The following is a 25,730-nucleotide window of genomic DNA, read 5'->3' as shown; positions in this document are numbered from 1 at the left end:
TATGATGTTGCTGTTGGAGATGGATTTTAAATAATTAGTAATCAGAGCATTAAAGCTACTGTTGATAAAATTGTTGTTTATGGAATATGTTTGAGGATCTTGAAATATCAGTTACAATTGTATTTTCTAAAAGAAGAACAACAGAAATTTTAATCACTGGATCCATTTATGGTCATTGGTATAATTAGCCATTTATTTATTTATACAGATTTTAAAATGCCAGATTTCCAGTGAACTGGATACTTTGTTTCTTAAAAAAGCTAGAACCATAAAATGAAAGAACAAAGAATTGTCCATCCAGAAAAAGAAAAACTATGCTGTACAAAACAAAACCAATGCTATAGAGACTTAGCAATTTTGTATTCCAAGGTCTAGGAAAATAATCAGGTTTTCAATATATTCTAGAACTTTAACATTGCACAATCAGCCAGATGCTCAGACTGGATTTGGCATTTTATCTACCAATCAAGTCCTTCCCAAGGACCTGGTATAGGCATATGTTGATGTTTCATAGTATTAAAGGTATCATCACAGGATGCAAGCTGTTCCAAGTAAAGCTGCCTTTTGCAATTGACTCATGGTGAATTTATCAATGCCAATGGTGTTTAAGTGGTGTTCCAATTGTTTTGGGACTGCACCCAAGCTTTTACTATTGATACCACCTTTGCTTTCTTTTGCCACAGTCATTCTGTTTTTATTTGCAGGCCTTTGTATTTTGTTATCTTCTCCAGTTCTTTCTTTTCTGTTGTCTCCAGATCATGTCCATTATCCAGACTTTTTTTTTGTCTTTCTTATCGATAATTGTTAAGTATTGTTTAATTTCTATCTCATAAAATCACAATTTCTAAAGGTAGGCGAAAAGATTATTTAACTTTTCCCTTTTTCCCCATTCTGCCTGTATCTAACTCAAACCCCACAAAAAGCGTCAGGCTCTTTTATTTTTTTCACCATGGAAAGAAAAACAAGTAGAAAAATGCTCATGGTGGAAAGAGGTTCCAAATGAAATTTTAAAAACTGGCTTGACGCTATAAAGCTCTTTATGGCTTGGCATTGGGTTACCTATAGGGCCACTTTGCTCCTCTTGAATTGGCATATACACAGTGATCTTGCTGGAAGATCAGTGCAGCTGTTTTTCAGGAAGAGTATGCGTTTGTGAGTATGTGTATGTGAATTTGGAGACATTGTTCTTCCCCAATGGGGCTAGCTTTCCAGAGTGGTCTTTCATAGGAGATTTCATTGGCTCCAATGTTACAGTATTTTGCCTTCCAGAAACAACCAACACAGCTATTGTTTTGAGCTTTGTAGACACAATGTTTTTTTTATTTGTCATGATCCTATTACTGTCTTGTTTATAAGCCACTGAGAATCCATTTACAATTACAGCAGGAGATCAGTTTGATTAATAAATAAATAGTGACTAGCAGGGAAAGATTTTAAAGATTTAAGCATTTTGTCTTCACTAGGCCATCTTCTTGTGATTGCAGCACTCAGCAGCAGTTTTATTTACAAAGAAAAAAACAACAACCCAAATTTCATTCCAGTTCAATATAAGCAACCTGACTTTTGCATAGTGACAATAATGTATTGTTACTGGATAACAACTGATGTGCAAGGACCAAGTACAGAAGAATAGAAAGCACTCAAAAAATTATCCCACACTTTTTTTTTAAATTTCAGCATCGCATACCTCTTTTTTTTTTTTTGTTATAGATCTGTAGCTACTCTGAATAGATTTTATGATATTGGAATTCTTTCTAGAAGAAAAGCTACAGTATGCCACATAGGCTTTCTATACCACATTTATAAAATAAATAAATGTCACATATTTCAATTTTTAGATCAATATGAAAAATTTGGTTTATTTGAATTCTCCCAGCCCTGTTAGAAATAGTGAACCTTATGACTGACAACAAAAAGAAGAAGGCCATGAAGGGTACACCTTTCTTTTGTCTCTCTTTCTGAATATGAAAAAAGGGCTAAAAGAGACTCTACCTTTAAATTATTACTTGTTTAATATTTTCTATATTCTCCGTGTTTTAAAGATTTATTCAAATATTCATTGACCCACAAGAAATTGAAGATTAAAAAATGTAAACAAAATTATTGCACAACAGAATCTACACAAAAGAAAACAAAGGATAACTTAGCACACATACACACAAATACACACACACACACACACACACACACACACACAAAATACTTTTAGTATACTTTTAAACTAAGTATAAATACATTTGGAATCTTATGGGAGATGCAACATTTTAAAGATCTGTGCTTAGTATAGCTAAACTAAAAAAACAGAGGTATAGAAAGAGAGAATTAGGAATTATGTTGTTGCCATAACCAGAAATGGAGATCAAAGGTGAATAAAACAATCTTTAGCTGAAGGAGTCTTCAGGAATCTTTACTGCAGTGTTCATTTTTCAGCCAATTCCATTTCCCACACCATTGATCCAAAGAAAGATATACTTTAGTTTTCCTGTGCTTTTCTGTAATAAATCTGACTCTTACTAATAATAATTGAATTTGTTTCTTACCCTTTGCTAATTCTTGTCTCACCCCATTTTAAATATCCTCGCAAATCTGGACAATAAACCTATACTCACAGTCGTAATCAAGAATTGTGTAATCTTTCTAATTTATTCAAAAACTTTCAATCAAAACAAGTGAGCAAAAGGCCATTGCCACCAGAAATAGCAATGTATTCCAATTGGATTACAATCCGACACCATCTAGAAAGACTTTGAGCAACACAATGCAGTTTTAAGGTCCATGGTATTGTTTATGAATTTCTGGTGTCTTGCCAAAAACAATTTTAGGAGAAATGTTAAGTAATAATGTTTTTCAAAAGGGCTTAATTGGGTTTAGATCGCAAGTCCTTTCCCTATTTTGGTAAAAATAGTTGTCTTGTTCATCCAGCATTTTCTCGCATGTGCAAGGTCCTCTTTTTGGATCAGTGAACATCATTTCACATGATCAGACACAGCAACTGGGTCCATCTGAACAATTCTGATGTCAGCATTAATTGTGTCCTGCCACCTGAGAGCCACTTGTGCTTGTTGTAATGCACTACATATAACACAAACAGATTCCTTTACATTAACTAATAGGTACAGACATATTTTTTCAGTTTGTTACTATTTGATTAAGAAGATCTCATGAGCTTAAGCATAAGCTTAAATATGCTATATTTCCTTCTTTTAAAATCAAGCTAGAAACTTGTAATCAGTTTTATTTTTATTTTTTTCACTGTCCTCCCTCAACAGAATGAACAGAAATAACATTTTAGGAAGAACAATAATTGTGGCTTTTCTGATCAATAATGATGAAGATAGTTACGTTTTCAGTTTTGCTTTGGTCTTCTGCAAAATAATCATATTTCTTTAATTGTAATTTTAATAATTACATTTGTAATAATTGTTCTAAATATTTAAATATCTACTTAGATTAAAATGAAATCCAATAGATGCAGGAAGTCATTTTTCTGGCCATTTTTTTTTAAGTTCTCTCCTTGATTAGTTTCTATCCATTGCTTCTTGTCCTGCCTTCAAGTTCTTTGGAGAATAGCTTGACTCCCTCTTCTTTGTGTCAGCCCCTGAGATAGTGGAACACTGCTATCATGTCACCCCTAGATCTTCTCTTCATTAAACTCTCATTATCCAGTGCAGGACCTCTAAAGATGCCCTCAGAGTAAGAGAAGGAACAAATCAGGAAAAGTGTTCCTTAAATTGTGGCCCCAATTAAGATCAGCACCCTGAATTGGGATGGAAACAAAATAGTATCCTAGAAAGAGCATAAAAAACATGTAGTAGTATGTTCACATAGCCCAGTTCCAGCCAATACTTTTGCTGAACTAATTTGTACCAAAGGAAGTTTCTGCACTGTCTTCAAGGACTTCTCACATACAGTGCAGAAGGAGGACTATAATAGGCACACCAGCCTGGTTGACAAAAGTGCTTGCAACACTTTGGAGACAGCTTGTGCCTCTAATGACAAAGAGGAATCTAAAAGCATTCCCAAGCCACAAACTTCATCCTTTGGGGACATATAACCCTTAGCAGAACAGCCTGATAAATATGGCACATAATAGATTTAAACTTATTTCCATAGGTAAAATTTATTCAGTTCAAATTAGAATTGAGTTAGCTCCACTGGTGTTTTGGTAAAATCTCTAGGTTATACGATGCCATTCTTATATTAAATTTTTATTCTCCTAATATTTTGTGCTAATATTTTTGTACAGTACCCTGTATCTACTCCAACACAAGGAAGGTAACTGATTATAACTCTAAAACTGTATCTAAATTCTGCTTGCAATAACAATTTAACAATATGTGCATGCATAAATAGCAAACTTAGAAACACATTTTTGATAAATGTATTGTATTTCTATTATGTGTATTGCATTCTTTATCCAGAAGGACTTTAGAACCAAAATCAAACCAAAACAAAATTAACAGTTTCCTTAACTCATAATTAGCCACCAAATTAAAATTTGCCCCATCTCCTATAAAATCAGGACAAGTTTAAATCAACAGAACACAACTTCTACAATATCATTCTTAAAAAAGGACCAAAAGTGAATTTGGGAATCCACAAACTATTTCACACTGAGATCAGTGCCAGGTGATTGCATGGGCATATCCATATGGAGATTATTTTCTGCTGTTTTCTTTTATAATTTATTTTTACTTTCCAGGCTTGCCTGAATCCCTCAAATTCCCCAGCATAGAATGCCATCCATGTACTAAATAGCTTGTTCTTGTTTAGCTCCTAGGCACAGGCAAATTGGCCAGGTGCTTCCACCTACTCAGACAAGTGATAACTTATAACTTGTGCTTGTTAAAATCTCTGACAGTCACCCACATTCCAATTTTCATAAAATGCGAACAACAAAATCAGTCTGATGCTTACAAATCCAGACCTTGAAAAATTACATGTACTTCCATAGCAACAATGATAGCAGCCTTCACATTGATCCATGAAGCCTTAAAATGCTGAGAATCCTGCAGGAGCCAAATATTAAGAGGGTGAGAAGGAATAAAAAGTATCAACATGGGTCATCCTACCTTCCATGTATACTTTACATAGATATATACCTTATATAGATATATCCCTAGGGACTCCCTGAGTCTCTAGGGATTGGGCGGCATATAAATTTTATTAATAAATAAATAAATAAATATTAATATACATACAATCATAAGTTGGTGCTTAAAAAAATACCTTTAATATCTTATTAGCAAGTGCTGCTAAAGTGATCTCCCCCCAATCAATTAAAACCTATGGTGATATGCTAGCTTGAGTCACAAAGGCAGAGTTTCTTCCCAGGAGGAGAAGTGATATTTCCACCAATGGGAAACCAAGTCATCCCAAGCTCTTTAGAGCTCATGTGTCATATCTATAAATCTATTGAACCGTAGCTGAGATAGAAATAAATTGGTTCCACGAAGGTGACAGGATGAGATCCCAAGGCACCGAGCTGATCATTAGTGATGTGAATGCAGACTTCAGTCTTGCTTGATCATCCTATTTAATGGGGCCAGAATGCCACTTACCACTGCTTACATTTAACAGATTTGCATTTGGAATTTTGAAAGAATGTGGATGGTTTTTTAAACATTCTTCTTAATATCATTGAGCTAGTAGGATGAATACTGGGGTCCAAACTCTGTAGCGATGCACTAGATCAGGGGTAGGCAACCTTGGCTCTTTTATGACTCGTGGACTTCAACTCCCAGAATTCCTGAGCCAGCCATGCTGAGGGGAAAGGGAGAGGTTTCCAAGCTGAGCCATGCTGGCTCAGGAATTCTGGGAGTGGAAGTCCACGAGTCATAAAAGAGCCAAGGTTGCCTACCCCTGCACTAGATGGTAGATTTCCCTACCAGGAGCTGTTCCAGTGTGTTGAATTGCAATGCTTGCAGGTTTTAGACGGGGTCATTCCGATGTGTTTGTGATGACAGATTGGAGAAGTCTCAGTTAGTTTAGTGTGTAATAGATTATGTATGTATAATGGAAGAGATTCTGAGGAGGTGAGAATCAGCAAAAGAAAGGTACTAAAGCAAAGCTTACTTGATACTAAATATTACTGGGCATTTACCAATTACATGGTGCTTCCAAGGTCTTCTTTTGGGATGGGAACAGGGAGCTCTAATGGTTTGGGGGGGGAGCATGAGCCCAAGCCTCCAAAGCAGGCATGTCAAACTTGCAATGTCACATGACATTGCACAACGTATCATGACTTTTCCCCATTGCCAGCAATGGGTTGGGTGCGGTTTCAGTATGATGCATCCAGCCCACAGGCCAGCAGTTTGACATGCCTACTCTAAAGAATAACAGAATAACAAAGTGGAAAGGGATCTTGGAGGTCTTCTAGTCTGACCTCAATTTTGGCTCAAGCAGGATATCCTATACCATTTTAGACAAGTGGCTATCCAGTTTTTTCTTAAACACCCATAGCTTCTGGAGGCAAGTTGTTCCACTGATTAATTGTTCTCAGTGTTAGGAAATTTCTCCTTAGTTCTAGGTTGCTTCTCTTTTTGTTCAGTTTCCATCCATTGCTTCTTGCCTTGACTTCTGATGCTTTGGAAAATAGGCTGAAATATCAACCCACGTTCATACGCACATCTTTATTGGCGGCACTGTATTCTAAAGGACTAGATTTTTATACTGTGGAGATCAAATATATTACTATTTTTTGGTTCTCTGAAAGGCTTCACACTTTGCCACATTCTCAAGAGCTTTCTGTTTTTAAATTTGTCCTTGCGTTTAATTGTTCTGGAATACATGAATAAATCATTGCATCATCAACCATCAGGCAAGAGATGGCCTACCTACCACATAAAATTAGTATCTAACATATTCCATTAGTAGCCTTTGGCATTTCATTTTTGGTCAGTCCTACAGAATAATGTTTCTAATTGTGTGTTACATTCTCAAATGGAAGAGAATACTTGCTTGTTCCCATCTTTGTTTGAGAATGTTCCTCTCTTAATTCACATAGAGAGGCTTGTAGGAAAGAACCATACTAAAAAGTCTAGTCAATTATAGTTAATTATAAATCAAAGCATATTGAATGTTTTCTGCTCAAGAAAGTTTTAAAATGTTCAGAGCTTATTATGCTTATTTGAGCCTTCCCCTGGCGTTTCCTTCTTTTTACTTCCCACTTTTTCTGTGCTGTTTTGTGTGTATTAAAACTCGGTGACCAAGTCAATGAGAATGTGGGGAAATTCAAAATGTTGAAATAATTCTTGATGTTATATTTCCTTTATTACTTTACTGCTTTGAATGGAAAGCAAATGCTTTGCTGTTCATTTCAAACATTGACCCATATTTTGGGCCCCTTCCACGTGTGGGATCAGGACAATAGCTTTCATTGTCTTCTCTGATAAAATTCTCTATTTATGCCATTTAAGCCATCAAAACTTAACTGGATCTCATTAATTGAGTAACATTAATTGAACAGGATATCAGGATATCAGAAAGGACAGCGACTATTTTCTAGGAGCCCATTATATAAGTAACATCCAACAAAGAGTTTAAAGAGCGTCAGATAAAAATGGCCCACTACAAATCATTGCGATTTTACTGCCTTGTGCTAGGCATGCATGAAATGGTTGCTTGATAATATAACTGGCTGTGCCAAAACATAGATCTTCAGACATAGCTTTCATGTCTTTGGTTCCTTCGAAAAATAAGGCTATTTTGCTAGGCTATGCCTTATTGCTCCTCAGATATATGCACTGGAATCTCAAAATGACTTGGATGTTTCAAGAAAATTTCATTCCTGGCTAGTTGCTGAATTTTTTTTTTTTAAAAAAAATATCAGCTCCTACTGGGGATTGGAAAGAAAGAAAGAAAGAAAGAGGGAGGGAGGGAGGGAGGGAGGGAGAGAGAGAGAGAGAGAGAGAGAGAGAGAGAGAGAGAGAGAGAGAGAGAGAGAGAGAGAGAGAGAGAGAGAGGAAGAAAGAATACCACTGTAACTGCCCAGATAAATATATAAACTCAAAGTCAACAATCTCATTATTACTAGGGAAATTTCCTTTTTGTGTATTATTTATAGAGGCATTAAAATCAAATTTGATTCAATTTACAGTGGTACTAAAAGAAAGACCTGAGAACAGCAGTTGAGTATATTCTGAATAAGCAGCATGGTGTGGCAACTTTAGAGAAATGCAACTTTAAGCTGCTTCAACAAAATTGTACTTGTAAATCATGAGAAGTAATTGTTCTATTTATTGTTCATTGATCAGATACCAACCCAGGTACTATGTTAAGTCATGGATATTTTGTCTATAAGCAGGTTTAAAGAAACTGCCGTAGGTTCAGAGAAAGGCAAGGATTATCAAGGAACTAGAATCATAGTCCTTTAAAAACAGACTGAAAGAACATGTTTCCCCCTGAAAAAAAGATGACTGAAGGGGATATGATACCACTTTTCAAATGAGTGAAAGGGTATCATATAGAAAGTCAAGAGATGTTCTGCCGTGCAGGACATGGAATAAGGGATGCCAGTTGAAAGAAGACATATTCCAATTGAATGTTTAAAAAAGGTTTTCTAACAAAACTCTTGGAAGTGGAACAAATTACAAAGAGATGGCTTGGCTTCATTAGAAATATTAAAGTGGAGGCTAGAAGGCTATTTATTGGGGATATGTATGTATGTATGAATGTATGTATATATATAATGAATCTTAGAATCAAAAGTATGAAAAATATTTATATTGTTTTATATTATATAATTATATTTTGTTTTGTTTTTAATGCTAAAATTATATACATGCATGCTTAGGTCTCTTTTATGTAATACATCCCTATATACTTTAAACAAAGGCAGCTTATATAATTTATGTAGTTATGTATATAGTATATCACGATACAGTTTACCTTATGGTCTCATCTTGAAACTATTAAAAAAACAAGATCATTAAAGCTGAATAATAAAACTTAATAGATTCAGACAGTGCATAAAGCATATTCAATTAAACCAATGGGATGGGGCAGAAGAAGGAAAGGAACAAAACAATCCATACATAGCTTCTTATTGTTATATGGAAGAAGTGAGTTATCTTCAATAGGCACTTAATGATGTAAAGTACCATGTCAATTTCAGCAGTATGAGCATTTCAAAAATCATCTGCAAATGTCTGAAATGTATCATTCTGTCATTCAGTCATGGTATGAACAGCATAAACCTCGAATGTAATAGGAGGATTTTAATAATGCACCAAATTGCTCAGGTATTCTGTTTCCAAACTGCAAGATAAGATGGCAGTCTCAGAAATGTTGCAAAGGGTCCCGGGCAGATCAAAAGCTGCCCGGGACCAGACTGGCTGTCTCCAGTCTTGCGCACATGAGCAAGGCAGGAAACAGCCTCTGCAATCATTGGTTGATGTTGTCCGGGGCTAGGACACTATAAAAGGCCTGAGCGCTGTTTTTGCTGTTGTTGGTTGTGGAAGAGAACAATAAAGAAAGCTTGTTGTTACATGATGCGTCTCCTCTTAATGCCTCCAACCCGCGAACATAACAGTGGTGACGAAGGTGGGGTCGCTGTAAGCCACATTTAACAATGAAGAAGAGAGGACTTACCAAGAAGTCCTGGGAAGTTCGGCGTCCAGCACAGCGACTCTGCCTGCCAGTACAGCATCGCTAGAGGTGAGCTCGGCCAAGGGACCCCTTCCCCAGATAACAGGCTTGCAGCGAAGGCGTTAACGAGGGTTACAGAAGATGTCTAAGATTGGCCGCTTGTCAGAGTTTGAGATTGCACACCCGGAGCGCTGGAATTCGTACGTGGCGCGGGTGGAAAACTATTTCAGGGTCAATCAGGTAAAAGAAGACGGCCTTAAAGTGGCTACCCTGCTTTGTGTCTGTGGACAGGAAACGTTTGGCATAGCAGAGAATCTGGTGGGCCTGGAAATTTTGGAGTCAGTGACTTATGCAGACTTGAAGAAAATGCTGAAAGAACATTTCCAACCCAAACTTTCTGTGGTTGCTTGGCAACAAGCGTTTGAGCAGAAAGACCTGAGGCCTGGTAAGTCTGCTTCAGAGTTTATTGCTGCCTTAAGGCAAGCAGCGAGGCCTTGTGAATTCAAGGACCTGGAAGAGAGGTTGCAGGATTGTTTCGTTTGTGGCCTAAGGAGTCATGAGCTGCAGCAGAAGATCTTCGCCAAGGAAGATGTTTCATTCCAAGATGCCTTGAGAGAGGTTGCAGCTGAAGGAGCAGCGGGCGGCGCTGTGAAAGCTTTGTAGCTCGCCAGAAACCCTCCAGCCACCATGACTGTCCATCCAGAGATCACTTGAGAAGATCCAGAGCAGGATCCTAAAGAGGAGGTGGACAGCCAGCAGAGAGAAGACCGAGGGAACGTCCAGACAAGGCCCCAGCATCTCCTCAGTGTTTTTAGGTGCGGAGGACGTCACAAGCGAGCTGACTGCAGGTTCCGCTCTGCCATTTGCCAGGCATGTGGCAGGCAAGGCCACATTGCCTCCATCTGTTTGGGTCACCAGAAGGTTCAACCTCAGGATGAATTGCTTCAGAAAGGTACTAGGGTCCCCAGCCAATACAGGGTGGGTTTCTGCGTGTCACGCAGGAGCATTTTGAGAACAGGGACACACAAGCCCTTAAGAAAAAGCTTCGCATTGATGTGAAGCTGCAAGGGGTTCTCTTGTCAATGGAGTTGGACACAGGGTCCGCTCTATCGATCATTTCACATAACACCTTCAAAAGGATTTGCAGCAGTAGTGGTCTTCGGGTCAAACTCAGGCCATCGAACTTAATTCTCACTGACTTCCAGAATTCCAGAGTCAGCGTGAAGGGGGAGGCTATGCTCAAAGTGCAGCGTAAGGCTTTTGAAGGTCTACTAGATGTGGTGGTAGTTGGGGGCGATTGCATGAGTCTCATTGGAGTTGATTGGTTCGAGGTCCTTGGGATCCAAGTAACTGGGCTTCACAGCCTGCAAATGTTAGGCCTTGCAGAAGTCTGCAAGGAGTTTGCTGATGTGTTTAGCACAGAGCTTGGTTCATACAAGGGGCCTCCCATTGCCCTACGCTTAGACCCAGCTATCACACTTATTAGGATTAAGCCTAGAAGGGTGCCTTTTGCTCTCAAAAGCAAAACTGATGCAGAGCTGGACAAGCTGCTCCAGCAAGGCATCTTAGAACCTGTGGGCTCTAGTCCATGGGAAACCCTCATTGTAATGCCTCTAATGGCTAATGGAGGTCCGAATTTGCGCGGACTATAAATGTACATTGAACAAAGTGCTGCAACAGCATGCATATCCAGTGCCTGTGGTAAGCCACATTCTGGCCTCCCTCAAGGGGTGTGTGTGTGTGAATTTTTGCAAAGCTTGATTTGGCACAGGCCTACCAACAGTTACCTTTGATGAGGCAACAGCTGAGGCTCAAACAATCATAATGCACAGCGGAGCCTTTAAAGTCAAAAGACTGCAGTTTGGGGTTAATGTAGCCCCTGGCATCTTCCAAAGTGTAATGGAGCACATGCTCCGTGGTATTCCTGGGGTTTGTCCCTACTTCAATGACGTCCTCATTGCTGGGGAGTCATTTCTAAACTTAGCTGAAAGATTAAGGGCTGTCTTGCTTCGTTTCCGCCAAGTGGGTCTGAAACTGAAGCAAGATAAATTGGAGTCACTTCCACTGAATTCTTAGGTTTCAGAATTGATGCTCAAGGCATCCATCCTGCTGATTCCAAGCTTCAAGCAATTCAGCAGACCCCAAGTCCCAAATCCAAAAGCGAGCTTCAGGCATTCCTGGGACTCTTAAATTTCTATCACGCATTCCTTCCCCACAAGGCTGCAGTGGCTGAGCCGTTACACCGGCTCTTGTACAAACAGGCTCCATGGCATGAACTAAGGTCCATGAAAGGAGTTTCAATGAGGTTAAGGCCTTGCTCTTGTCAAATGCGGTCTTAGCTCATTTCAATGAGCAATTGCCAGAGTGCATCGCATGTGATGCATCCCCTTATGGGGTGGGAACAGTACTCAGTCACCTGAAGGTTGATGGGACACAAGTCCCTGTGGCCTACTACTCAAGGACTCTGTTGTCTGCAGAGCGGAATTATGCTCAGATTGACAGAGAAGCCTTGGCCATAGTGGCTGGCATAAAAAAATTTCATGATTTCTTATATGGCCACCACTTCACGGTCTATACAGACCATAAGCCTCTGCTGGGGTTGTTTACAACAAACAAGCAAACCCCTCACATAATATCTCCCAGAATGCTGAGATGGTCAATTTTCCTGTCAGCATATGACTACACACTGATTCACAAATCTGGAAAAGAAATGGGCCACGCAGATGGCCTCAGCAGATTACCTCTAACACAGATAGAGGCAGATCCTGCTCCTGCTGTTAACATTCTCTTCAGTCAGGAGTTGCCTGAATCTCCCCTCAATGCTAGGGACGTGGCTGCAGAAACTGCCACTGATCACACGCTTACACGCGTGCTGACATAGGTGTTGTCAGGATGGCCTGACACATGTCCAGATACCGAGTTTCAAAGCTTCTGGCAAAGGAAGCACGAGCTTCCCACATTCAAAGGGTACCTGTTATGGGGTAGTAGGGTAGTCGTCCTAGCCTCATTGAGGTCTAGAATCTTGATCTCTCTGCATGAGGGACATCCGGGTATAGTCCAGATGAAAGCACTTGCGTGCAGCCATCTCTGGTGGCCTGGGCTCGATAAAGCCATCAAGACCCAGGTTCACGGGTGTCAAGTATGCCAACAGTCAAGGCCTGAAATGCCTCAGGCCCCTGTAAATAGATGGGAGGAAACACAAGCCCCTTGGTCAAGGGTATATATAGATTACGTTGGGCCCTTTCAGGGGCAATTCTTCCTTCTCCTCATTGACAGCCATTCCAAGTGGCTAGAGGTTGTGCCTGTTTCCTCCACTACTACTGCTAGGCCCATCCAGGTGTTGAGAGGAATCTTCACTTCTCATGGCCTTCCAGATGTCCTGGTCTCAGATAACGGCCCCCAATTTACCTCTTTTGAATTCCAGGCGTTTCTACAGGCCACCTTGATCCAGCACGTGACTTCAGCTCCATTCCACCCATCTTCCAATGGCCAGGCTGAAAGAATGGTGCGCACTACCAAAGATGCTCTCAAAAGACTCACTGGCATCACAGGTTAGCTGATTTCCTTCTTGCACAATGCACCACACCTTGCACAGCCAGAGGAAAGAGCTCAGCAGAACTCCGCTGGGTTTGCCGCCTCATCACGAAACTGGACAGGTTGCACCCAGACCGGGTGGCTTCACGGGTGTCACAGCCGCAGGCACCTAGGAGACTACAGGTGAACGATCCAGTCTGGGCAAGGAACTATGGTCCTGGACATCTCTGGGTCACATCAGTAGTATGCAAGTTCTCTGGGCCACTGTCATATGAAGTGGCCTTGGATGATGGGCACGTCATCTGACGCCACATAGACCAACTGTGCTGGTGGCTGCCCAGCAACACTTCCACTCCTGGCTCTGCTCTCGGAGGGGAGCAGGACCACAATTACGATTGTGGACCACAGTCTCTTCAACCAACCGGACTTCCACCAGTTTCAGCTATTGCTCCAGAGAGTGAATCATCCCACACTTCAGTTATTGCTCCAAAAAGGGAGTCATTCCAGGCTTCAGTAAGTGCTCCAAACAGGGAGTCTCCAGGAAGGAGGTTTGCCATGGTGGCAGCTCCTGACTCTGGCAACTCTGGCACATACACGGGGGCCATGGATTACTGGGGCACATCAGCCACTCAGGCCACTCCAGCTGCTGGTCTTGGGCTCGAGGGACAGTGCTCCCAAGAGGAGTCCATTGTGGATTTGGGAAATTCCACCCCACCACTGGACTTGGGGAATTCCATCCCCCACCAAGGAACCATGGCTTGGATTCAGAGGATCAGCAGCTGGGTGGGTCACCTGAATCTTTGGGGCATCAAAGTCCTGGTCTGCCTAGCCTGGCAGGCAAGCTGGCAGGCCAGGCACACTCACCAGCCATCAGAAGTTCACAGCGGGACAAGGGCCCACCCAAACATCTTGGGGACTATATGAAGTTTCTGTCAAGTCAAGGGAACCTTACTAGTCCTTAAACAAATGCAGAACAAACACTCAGTAAAGGGTGTTCTTCCCAGCATATTATTTTGTTGTATTTTTTTTTCTGTGAAAAATTATAAATGTAAGAGTGCTCTGCCTGTCTGCAGGCATATTGTGCTTCACAATAACATCCAGTCCATTGAATGCATGTACCTATGCTGCTACATAGTAAGGTATTATTGTTTCATCCAGGGGGGAGGGGTGTTATGTCCTGAGCCTGCTGAAGCATTCAGCAGGCTCAGAAATGTTGCAAAGGGTCCCGGGCAGACCAAAAGCTGCCTGGGATCAGACTGGCTGTCTCCAACCTTGTGCGCATGCGCAAGGTGGGAAACAGCCTCTGCAATCATTGGTTGACGTTGTCCGGGGCTAGGACACTATAAAAGGCCTGCGCGCCATTTTTGCTGTTGTTGGTTGTGAAAGAGAACAATAAAGAAAGCTTGTTGTTACACGATGCATGTCCTCTTAATGCCTCCTACCTGCAAATATAACAGTAAGATTATCAAAATATGGGCTGCTGTAACTAGCCTGTACCTGTCCAGAAAAAGACATAGGTGTTAGACAATTGTGGGATTCAAATATGTGAACAACCCATTCTCTGTATGGATGCTGCTTCTGGAAGTCTGTTCTGAGCCTGGGCAACAGAAAATTAGCTACTGGTTCTGCCGAAGTGGTGCGAACCGACTGAATCCCACCACTGGTGTTAGAGGAACTGAAAATGGCAACTGCCATTTCTGAACACAGAGGACCCAGAGGTATCCGACGACAATGATATTAGGATTGCCTTAAAATTACATAGGCATTTCTTTTAGAGTGCAAGTCTATTTTCCAGTTCCCATATTTGGAACCCTGTCTTGTCAACATTAAAATTGCAATCATTGGCCCTCATCCACTACATTTCTGATTCTGGGTACTAATTTAGAACATGTTTTCTCTCTCCTGGTTCCAATGTTATAAGTAAACCATCCCCAGTGACTTCATAAATATGTTAGTACTGACTTAGCAATACCTTATGCAGAGATACAGTTACTTAATACTATTCTATAAAACCATTCCTGGAATTTAGAATAGAGCCACTCTAAACGCAATGTCCATAGGATCAAACCACTGAGAAATCATTCAGGCTCCATAGTTATATCCCCTCTGTCTCTATCTTATAGGACAACTGTCAGGGTGGCACAAGTCAATTTGTTCTAACCTGAACCTCAACCCAGATCCAGACTCTGGGTTGAGATAATCATTCTTCTCCATTAATGTCTGCAGTTTCTGACACCATCTTTTCAATCATTTGCTAAAGAAGACAAAGAAAAGATATTCATTCCTGGGTATTAGTGAGTTTCTGTAGGAGAAGGAGTGACAGAACCTGGGGACAGAGTCAAAATAGGAATCAGCCTAGAATCTCTACATAGCCACAAATGGACTAAATCCAACCCCTCTTGAATTTCTTTGGTTCTTATCTAGCACCAAGTTAGTGTACTAACCATTACTTGAGTAGTAGTTCAGTGGCTATGCATAGATATGATTAGTAATAAATCAGCTTAATAGGAAGTTCACATGTGGTCTTGATCTTTTGCAAGTGACAGTTGCTCTAGAGCAGGCATGTCAAACTGCTGGCCCATGGGCCAGATGCGTCACCAGAAAACCGTGCTCACCCCATTGCCAGTAATGGGGAAAAAGTCATCATACGTCACATGACATCACGTGACATCGCGAGTTTGACATGCCTGCTCTAGAGAGTTTCATGGTGAGCAGGTGAAGCCATGTCTTCTTTAAAGCCAGCAGCTTCCATAACTAAGGATGCCTTTCATAAATTGTTGGATCCATCTAATCCAGGGGTGTTAAACTTGCCATGTCACGTGATGTGTTGTGACATATAGCAACTTTTTTTGCATTGCCGGAGCTGGGGTGGGCATGGCCTCCACATGATGCAACCGGCCCACGGGCCAGCAGTTTGACACCCCTGATCTAATCAATCCATTAAGGCTAATTTGTTGTGCTTGTTGAGCATGAAGTAAACTGGTAAATTATAAGGGTCTTTTCCATGGTCTCAAAAGATGAAAAGGATGCTTTACTTGTAGATGAGGTAGTCCACTATTTCAATGGATTACCTCATCTAAAATTCCAAAGGCAAAATTCCAAAGTGATAAGAAGGTGAGTGAATTTATCTTCAAAGCAATTCCAAAGTGCAAAGCAAAACACATGGGCTACCATCACTCCATATGATAAACTAAAAACTAAATGAAGGACATGCTTTATCTTATGCATACGCCCATATACACAGGGAGATTTGTTATAAAAGTATAAATTGCCAACTTTTCCACTAGGAGAGCCTCAACATTAATTTTGAGTTCTCCAGCAACACATCTGGGAGTAACATCGGTCAGGTTGGATGCTATGTCCAAAGTGTCCCTAAAGGCTCCTGCTAACCTGGTGGCAGAAATGTAGCCTGTAATGAAGTCATATTTCTGTGGACCTCATGCTACATTGAAGAAATAGGTGGACAGAGATGAGGCACAACAACATCAGTCAATTCACCTATTTGGATCTCCGCAACACAGATTGGATTTGTTTCCTTGCCTGAAATCCAGGCATAGGATTTTTGAGGGAAAAGAGTTGTGGGAAAGCATGTTTCTACTTTGTTTTCTAGAACTTGTTTTTTGAAATTTATTTTTGAGGCTATTTTGTGAGATAATTTATCAAATCCAGAGCTCCAAAGTCCCTATGTGAACTCATACTTGCCCAAAACGTATTCCACAAAATTCTTCAATTCATTCTGCAGATATATTCCCTTGGTTTTTTTCCCCCAGAAACTAACAAGCACAGTGAAAGATTTGCAATATGTGTGTTTATCTGTTTTTCACAGCTTTATGATACAAGAATGCTAGCAGCAAATATACAGGTCTTTCACGCTGGCATCGGAGGAGTGAAATACACATTCATCCACCCTACATGAACAATGGTGTAGATGAAACAAAAGAATCGTATATATTTACATGCAAACTCTATTTACATGCAATGGAGTTTAAGAGGAGCTGTTTTGGTTGGAGGAGCAAATGGTGGGGGTTATTTTTCTATTCCCATTCTCCCAATTTTGACTGTTGTATCAATGTTTGGAGAAGAAAATTGCTCAGCAGGGAAAGCATTTTCTCATCACTTGCTTTTCTTCAGAAATAGCACTCCTTTGTGTGAAGTGTATCCCAAGCTGAGCACGCATGCCCGATAACACAATTCCAGACAAAATGTTGAATTCAGTGCAACTTGAAGACCAGTCAGTTGTGAAATGGCAAACTTAGTTATGTGAAGTCAAAAATATGACTTTATGATCTCTACATCTTTCTGTATAATTTCATACCTACATTTTTAAACTAAACCATCAGTTTTTTTATGATCTCTTGGCAGGCTGTTTTCTCCTTGCACTTTTTTCTGTCTTAACTCAGATGATTCCTTCTGATAGGAAAGGTAGCAATAGGTGACCATCCCTTGTCATAACCAGCCAACTGTTTCCTGGAACATTCCAGCTTAGAGTAAAAACAGATGGTTACTCCATAGAGCAGAGGTCCCCAACCTTTTGGGCACCAGGTATCGGTTCTGCAGAGAGAGGTTTTTCCACAGACCAGAGGATGCATGGTTTTGTGTGCTGCCTGAATCCCGTGGATGAGGCTTTGTTTGTTTGTGCGGACCAATTGCTGGCATGCTGTGGCCCGGTACCGGTCCACAGACTGGGGGTTGGGGACCTCTGCCATAGACAGACTCTCCTTAAAAAGGGCTGCATGTTTTGTTTTTTTTCCTAAACATGTCACAGTTCCACCTTTCTGCCCCAAGCAGCTGCTGCATTTAGAGCAGGGCCACTTTAGACTGATGAAGAATGGCTCCTCTTGCAATTACAGCTGCTGTGCGAGACATTTTTAACTAGCAGAGTTACAGCAAGCAGTTTCTACTTCTATTACATTTATTTATGTTATTTTAGAAGACCTATGAGCCACTTCAAAGGGAGCGAGCTCTGAGAAGCATATTATTTTCATTCTTCATAATTTAGATTAAAACCATTAATTTTTGTTTGTGCATGTGTCTTCAAGTCTTGGACAAGTCCTGCAGTTTTCTTGGCAAGATTTCCAGAGTGGTTTGCCACTGCCTCCTTCCTAGGGCTGAGAGAGAGGGACTGGCTCAAGATCACCCAGCTGACTTAAGGCAGAAGTAGAACTCACCACCTCCCTGATTGTAGCCTGCTGCCTTGATCACTACACCGCATTGGCTCTCAATTACAAAACAAACACTAACGCTCCAGCAAATCCATAAGAAAGAAAAAAGGGGAAATTACTCACTCTAGTCCAAAATCCGAACACCATTCCTCGCCCTCATAACATTCCCAAGCCTAATGGACTTTCTAAAGGACAGGAGGGAAGAGGCTATTTCAATGTCTGACACAAGCTATAGCACCCACAAAAAGGGGTGCTATAACTGGGGGGGGAAATCACAGATTTTTGGAGTGTCTGACAGCAGGTACTCGGAACGAACACACCCATTTTAATCTTACTGAACAGACAGATGTCATTTAGGAAAGGAGGCTCTGGAGTTACCTAGATCTTGAGAACTAACACTTTGAATTGTAACTGGAAAGTAGCTTATTGGTAGCCAGCGCAACTCTTAAAGTAGAGAAGATACATGGGTGTAGTGAGTAAGACATGCCTTAACTTCTCAAACCCCTGCATTCTGGAATAGCGTAAGTTTTCTATAACTGAAACTGTATGGTCTCACCACTTGGCAGTGCCATGCTAGAGGATATAACATATCATGACTTAATAGCTTCTTTTCTATCCTTATTAAGGTATCGTTCGATCATATATGTATTTGTATGTGCACATACATTTGTCTTGTCCCTTACAGTACTGGGTCACCAAATATACCATGTATGTATGTATGTATATATGTATGTATTTATATATATATTTATGTATTTATTTGATTTCTATTGTTGCCCAACTCGACCAAGTGAACCACTATGCAGTGGAAATATAGTGGATAAGGGCCAATAAATGCAGTTGAATGTTGACAGACAGGGATCTTGTGAATAGCTGGTCCCAAATATGGGAATTGAAAAAAAAAATATTGAGTTATTCAATTTCCATAGTCAACCAAGTGACTCTGGGTAGCTTACAATTCTAAAATTATAAAACAAATAAAAACATTTAAACAATAAAAACATCCACAAAAACAATAACAGCAGCTGCAATGATTAAATAACTAATAGTAAAGCCACGTAACAGGGTTCTTCACACTTAAAACTTTACAAAAGGTCAACAGAGTATGGGCAGATATACAAAGGAGTTGGGGGATGATGCCTCTGATTATCTGAGTAACTTGAAAAGGACAAATGCAGCAGCAGCTCTAATGCCACTGAGCAGAGTATAGTCAGAAGGAGCCTCAAATCCACTTCTGGACTGATAGGAAATAAATACCAAGATACATACTTAGGAAACTTTAAGTGTGGATGGATAAATCAATAGGGCTGCAATGAGAGCAAATCATCGGTCCAGCTTTTTATCTGCCAGGGATTAAATTCTATCTCAGTGGAGCAGTCTACAGCTTAAAAATAGAACTCAGGACTGTCCCCTCACCCAAAATTGCCATAAAATATTTAATCTTCAGAAGGGGAAAAGAAATACATTACATTTATATTACTTAAATTGGTGGTATTAAATTCTTAAGTTAAAGCCATAACAGCCAAATATTGTTTGGAAGTGGCTGAAAATTTTAAGAACTGCAGTTTTTCTGAAGTGAAAAAGCTTACAAGGTTCCAGGGATCCATTTTGCCCCTTACAAATCATCTAACCATCTAAGTAACCCTCCCAAACAAACATCCTGAAGAGACATTTCCTCCAGGGCTGCTCTGCAGACACAAAAGCATTGGTGGGATTCAGCCAGTCTGCACCACTTCAGCAGAACCGGTAGCTAATTTGTTGTTGCCCAGGCCCAGAATGGACTTCTGGAAGCAGCATCCACACAGAGAACCTGTTGTTCACATATTTGAATCCCACCACTGCACAAAAGCAGAACTGAAGTGTTGCCTTTTGCCTGAGGGCTCCCCCTTCCCTACTCCTGCTGAGCCCTTGAGGGCAGTCCAATGGCAATAACAGGAAAGAGGGCAGTGAGATTTTATTGAAACATGACCACATAGAGGCAAAGCACGACTAGAGGCAAACATAAGACAGCAATACCTGGGGCTAATTATTAGTGTGGCAGAACCTGAGCCAGTATGGGGTAGTGGTTAAGACATTAGGCTAGAATCCCAGAGATGTTGAGTTCTAGTCCTGCCTCCGGCACAAAGCCAGCTGGATGACTTGGGCCAGCCCCTCTCTCTCAGCCCCAGATAGGCAATGGCAAACACTTCTGAACGATCTTGCCAAGACAACCACAGGGAATAGTCCAGGCAGCTAACAGCAGTCAAACACTGATTTGAAAACACAAAAATAATAAATAAATAAAATCTGATAGCTCACTCTTTTACCCCCTCCTGTTAAAACTCTGAAAAATAACAGCAGCCCACTGAAGTTGAAGGAAGCAAAGCAAGATGAAGAGGCAAATGGGAATAGTCGAGAAGACTATGATTAGTCCCCACCGCGGTTGCGAGAAGCAAATAGCATTGTGGACCAGGGTAGACAAGATCCAGAGGGAGGCTTTTAATGTTCTCGCCTAATTCCCAGTCTCTAATTTGTTATCAAACCTAGGCTTTTAAATCACATGTGGTTCACAATGCCAGCATATGAATTGAGGTTGTTGTTGTTGTTTCCCCAAAAACACAAAAATGCAGTCCTCATTGTTGCGCTAATCCTCAACATTATAAAAGAGGCTCCTGAGACTGCCTGTGTGGGTTTTGAAAAGAGATTAATTCACAGTTGTATAACAGTAGAATCTCTTCCTGGTCTCTGAGCCCCTGATGGCATAAAGCAGTTAATGGTCCTGAAGAAACACTGGATTAGAAGGTACTGAAGGCTACTGATTGTTAGTGCTTCTTTAATCTTTTAAATCAATGTGGTAATAATAATATCACTGTAAGCTTCCGCTTAAATCTGGATAATGCATTAGGCATTCACATTTTAAGCATTTTGCTGAGATTCTTTTCATGAGCTTGTTTTAGAAGGTTGGCATCACTTATTAAGGCCTATACATAGCTAGATTAGAATGGAAGGGGACGAACCAATATCAAAATATACTTTATAAGTAAAGCAAAACAAATTTGGAACCATTCAGAGCATTGGGCACTGGATATTTTGCATTTTTCTTTTCAAATACTTTTAGTATTTAGTATGTTTCTGTAGTTTCTTGGAACAGAAAATATTTTTTAAAAACAAAACAAAACACCCAAAGGTGCTTTTTTTCATGAGGCAACTGGACTTTCTTGTTTTTCTTTGAAGATGTTTCGCTTCTCATCCAAGAAGCTTCTTCAGCTCTGACTGGATGGTGGGGAATGGAATCCAGTCAGAGCTGAAGAAGCTTCTTGGATGAGAAGCAAAATGTCTCCAAGGAAAAACAAGAAAGTCCAGTTGCCTCGTAAAAAAAGCACCTTTGGGACAATCGTGACCTGGATGACTGAGGATCTCCATAGACATCTGAAAAAACACAAACTTTAAAACAAAACACTATAATTTGTAAGAATAGGGAGAAATAAAATTTATAATTAAGTAGTACCTAATCAGGTAGGCCGTGGTGAATAGTGGTAATTTGGTCCAGAATTTGCAACGTTAAGCAACACAATTGTAAAGTGTGATATTATGTGACTGAGCCACTTAGCAATGGCACTTCCAACAGTCTCTGTTTACCATTGTTTAAGTGAGGACCTTGCGGCTCCTTAAGTAATGGCCTCATGTGATGATCACTTCTGACTTTCTGCTGGCTTCCCCACTGACTTTGCTTATGGGAAGCTAGCGGGGAAGGTTACAAATTGTGATCACATGGCCAGGGGACAGTTGTGATGGTTGGAAATCCAGCCCAATGGCCACGCATCCAAATTGCAGTTACTGTATGTAACCACAGGGCAATGCACCAGTCAGAATTTTAAAGACCAGTTATAACTGCCACTCATCATAAGTTGAAATGGTCACTGTATGAATGGTCATTAAATGAGGACCACCTATACCCACTTTCCCTGGGAGTAAAGCCAGTTGAACTCAGAAGTGCTATGGAATATCATAACACCTAAATGAAAGCCAATTTGGTGTGGTGGTTAAGGTATCAGGTTAGAAAATGGGAGACCGTGCATTCCAGTCCTTCCTTAGACACAAAGCCAGCTGGACAAGCTTGGGCCAGTTAATCTCTTCAACCCTAGGAAGGAGGCAATGACAATCCATTTCTGAGAACCTGCCAAGAAAACTGCAGGGACTTGCCCAGGCATTCACCAGCCATCAACACTGACTTCAAGGATGAAGCAAAAACAAAAACACCAAAAGTAGCCCGTTGCTGTTTTTAAGGGCTTATTTTCACTTCTTTACTTTGTTTTTTTTCTCCACCAGGCTCTGGAGGAATCAGGGGCATGCAGAATACCTGGAGGCCTGGCAAGTGTGAAGAACCAGTTTGAAAAAGGAGAAGCTCAGTACCAATATCAGCAAAAATCTGTACAGGTAAAAATGGAGGAATCATAATAGTTGTTGAATTGTTGAATCATAATGGGGAAACCACGATCCTGGTCTTGTGGAAGGCATCTTGTAATGCAAGGCTCTTGCTAGGTCCCATTTTCACTTAGAAGTGGTGATTATTTCACTCTTTATGAATACACTTTTCCTTTGTCATCTGACGCACATACCATGTGAGAACCACATAAATTTTTACAAAGATCGCAAAGGCTTTGTTGTAAGAGCAGACACTTGGCTGTGAAAAAATATGATGTTTTTCTTTGGTAAACCATTTCCTGAAATGTGCACAAATACTGGAATATTCTGTTTTGAAAGGCTATTGTACCCTAAGGTCCAACAACTGCTCAAATACCAGCCAAAATCCCTACTGCGTGACAGTGAGGCAAACACAATCTGAAATATAGTCCAAAATATATGAAAAAGTACATCCCGTCTTTGGGATCTAATGTATCAGACATAATTTATCAATAATGTTCATGACAGTGAATTTGCAAGTGACATAAATACATCTGAAACGCTTTTCTGTTAAGCCATTTTCTTGCATGCGTATGGATATTAGATTATGCCTATTGCAAGGTAATTACAGCCTTAAATAATCACCATCTAAACACCTGTCAAATGTCTCACTTTAGAACAATGATCAAGACATAGAACTGATTTACATACCCCCAAATGCGAACATCTAAACCACAACTTCAGGGTTATAATTCATTGTAAAAACTCTCTGTGGTTTGCATTTATTTCTCTTGAAGCTGTGCAAAGCTTTTCTGTTTGCTCTTTTCTTTGAGATGAACAAGAAAAATGCAAACGCTACCTAGCTGGCAAATGTTAAGTTTAGAAAAATGATTTATGTACTTTATTATTTAATTATCGGATAATGTTTAAAAAAAGAAGAAAGAGATGGAGGGCATGGTATAGTCAAAATCACTGCTTCACTCAACTGAATTATTTTAGTTTGAAAGTACAGCACCAGTAAAGCAACTTCTGTGCTTTCAAGGTCATCCCGTACAAGGTCACTTCCAGTTTTGCCATTCAGCTGTTAAAGTCCACAGCTAGATGGTTCGCTGCCTTTGGATGTCGACGTGAGCAGGTTTTATTTACATAAAAATAGAACTATGAATCCAAAGGCGAATCCTCTCCACCTCCAGGGGTGCAGAATAGATAAATTATTAAAAACAATACCAGGGAGCATTTTAAGTTTAATGCTGGAGATATGTGCCGATGGAATCATGGATTTCTCCACTGAGAAATGGAATTAAATTTCATGCACTCTACAATGGCAATACTTCAGCAATGCCATATCACATTGCAAAAAGATGGATGGAAGAGAAAGGGAGGCAGGATGGAGGGCAAAGCTGTGACATGGATAGAATCAAGAACAGCTTTTTAGAATATGTGAAACACCTTGAAATATCTCACATTTTATAGGAGCAGGACTGAATTCTGACAAGGATCCCAGAGTGAATATATCATGATGTTCTGTACTTTTGTGGATGTATTCTGTAAATACTGTTAAAAAAAAGTTTTAATTCTAAAGCTGGTAGAAACTGTATCTACTATGTGCAAATCTTCACACACAGGATATTCACTGGAGGAATTAAAGGATTTTAACTGATCCTTTATTGTTTCTGCAATCTCCTGTGGCCCCTGAGGAAAGGTTCCAGATTATATTCAGTTGTTTTCATGTGCATATATGAAACCTGAAATTATATATCCAAAACAAATGGACTTTTTTTTCCCCTGAGGAAATGATCACCAGACAGTCACCACTTGAATTCATTCTTGGGCCTCTGAATGGCCTTGTTATTTTTTTGTTCTCTCTCATCTTGTTCCAACACATCCATTTATGCCATCTAACAAAATTAATTTGTCCTTAGATCTCATTCATTCAGAATATTCTCTAAATCCTTTTTGGTTCTTCCCTTATCATCATTCATTGGTGCGTAACATACAACTTTCATATCTTTGAATTGTTACATCATAACTGTCTAGGTTACATTATTTTACCATATTCTTTCAGGCATAACATTTTAATCTTTCCTTTATCGTTAAACCTACCTTTTCGCTTCCCTGTGTGGTTTCATCACTCCAGTCTACAAGAAATGATCGCCTTCATTCTGATCTATTTGGCCCTCTCTTTTAGTTTATAGACAGATAGCTTATCTGTTTTTTCCATTTCATTCATCAAATTGTGCTTTTTACTATGTTATTATGTGAGTATTGAAATGAACCATTTAAAATATTTTATGTTGCTTTTTAAATGATCTTCTTATGCCCAGCATGGGACTAAACATTATGCATACTACAGGGACCCTACTGAAAATCATATCAACAAATCAAGTGTTACCCTCTGTTTTATTACAAATAACTTAATTTATTTTTTGTTTCTATTGAAGCAATCTGTGACAGAGAGTGTACATGCAGGCTACAGTGATGGATGATACTAAAAATGTAAACCTGTGCTTTAAAGAAGAGAACTTCTAGCGGGATAACCTTATCAATGGGAATATTCCTAGAAAGAATAGGAGTTTCTGCTAATCCCAAAGACACAAAGACCAACAATTTTAAAACATTTCCAGAGTAGATTACTATCTCTAGCATCTTGGGATGGATGCATGGCTTCTGATGCTGAGCTAAAAAGTGAGTTTTCTGTAGCCTTGTTCAGAGGGCAAACACTATTAAGTAGTATTCTGTGCAAGGCATAATAATGAGATTGTAGGAGAGCTGTATTAGTCTATGACAGCCAAAACCAGGAGTCTGGTATATCTTTTCTCACTAATAAATTTTATTAAAAGATATAAGCTTTTATGAGCTCGTGGTGTCTTCATAGAGATGTCCATATAGGGCAGTGATGGCGAACCTTTTAGAGACCGAGTGCCCAAAAATTGGCCCTGCCCCACTGCACCCCCGCTCTGCCCTCCTCATCCCCTGCCCTGTCTGCCCACAAGACCACTCACCGCCTCCAGGGCCCACCACAGATCGCCCAGGCAGCCCAGCAGTGCTATGGCGGCCACACCC

General features: G+C 40.2%; 1 protein-coding gene across 1 annotated transcript in view; it reads left to right on the top strand.

Moving 5' to 3' along the window:
• XIRP2 (xin actin binding repeat containing 2) overlaps positions 1–25,730 on the top strand; it is a 72,519-nt gene that overhangs the window by 2,474 nt on the left and 44,315 nt on the right. The window contains exon 2 of the mRNA XM_039365404.1: positions 22,593–22,700. Within this exon, the coding sequence (XP_039221338.1) occupies positions 22,593–22,700 (108 nt within the window). The remainder of the gene's footprint in view (positions 1–22,592; positions 22,701–25,730) is intronic.

The sequence above is a fragment of the Crotalus tigris genome, unplaced genomic scaffold (assembly GCF_016545835.1).
Source record: "Crotalus tigris isolate CLP2741 ecotype Arizona unplaced genomic scaffold, ASM1654583v1 scf7180000020074.1721668, whole genome shotgun sequence".
NCBI lineage: Eukaryota > Metazoa > Chordata > Lepidosauria > Squamata > Viperidae > Crotalus > Crotalus tigris.
The sequence above is the reverse complement of the archived record's forward strand: the minus strand, read 5'-3'. Positions and strand labels throughout refer to the sequence as shown.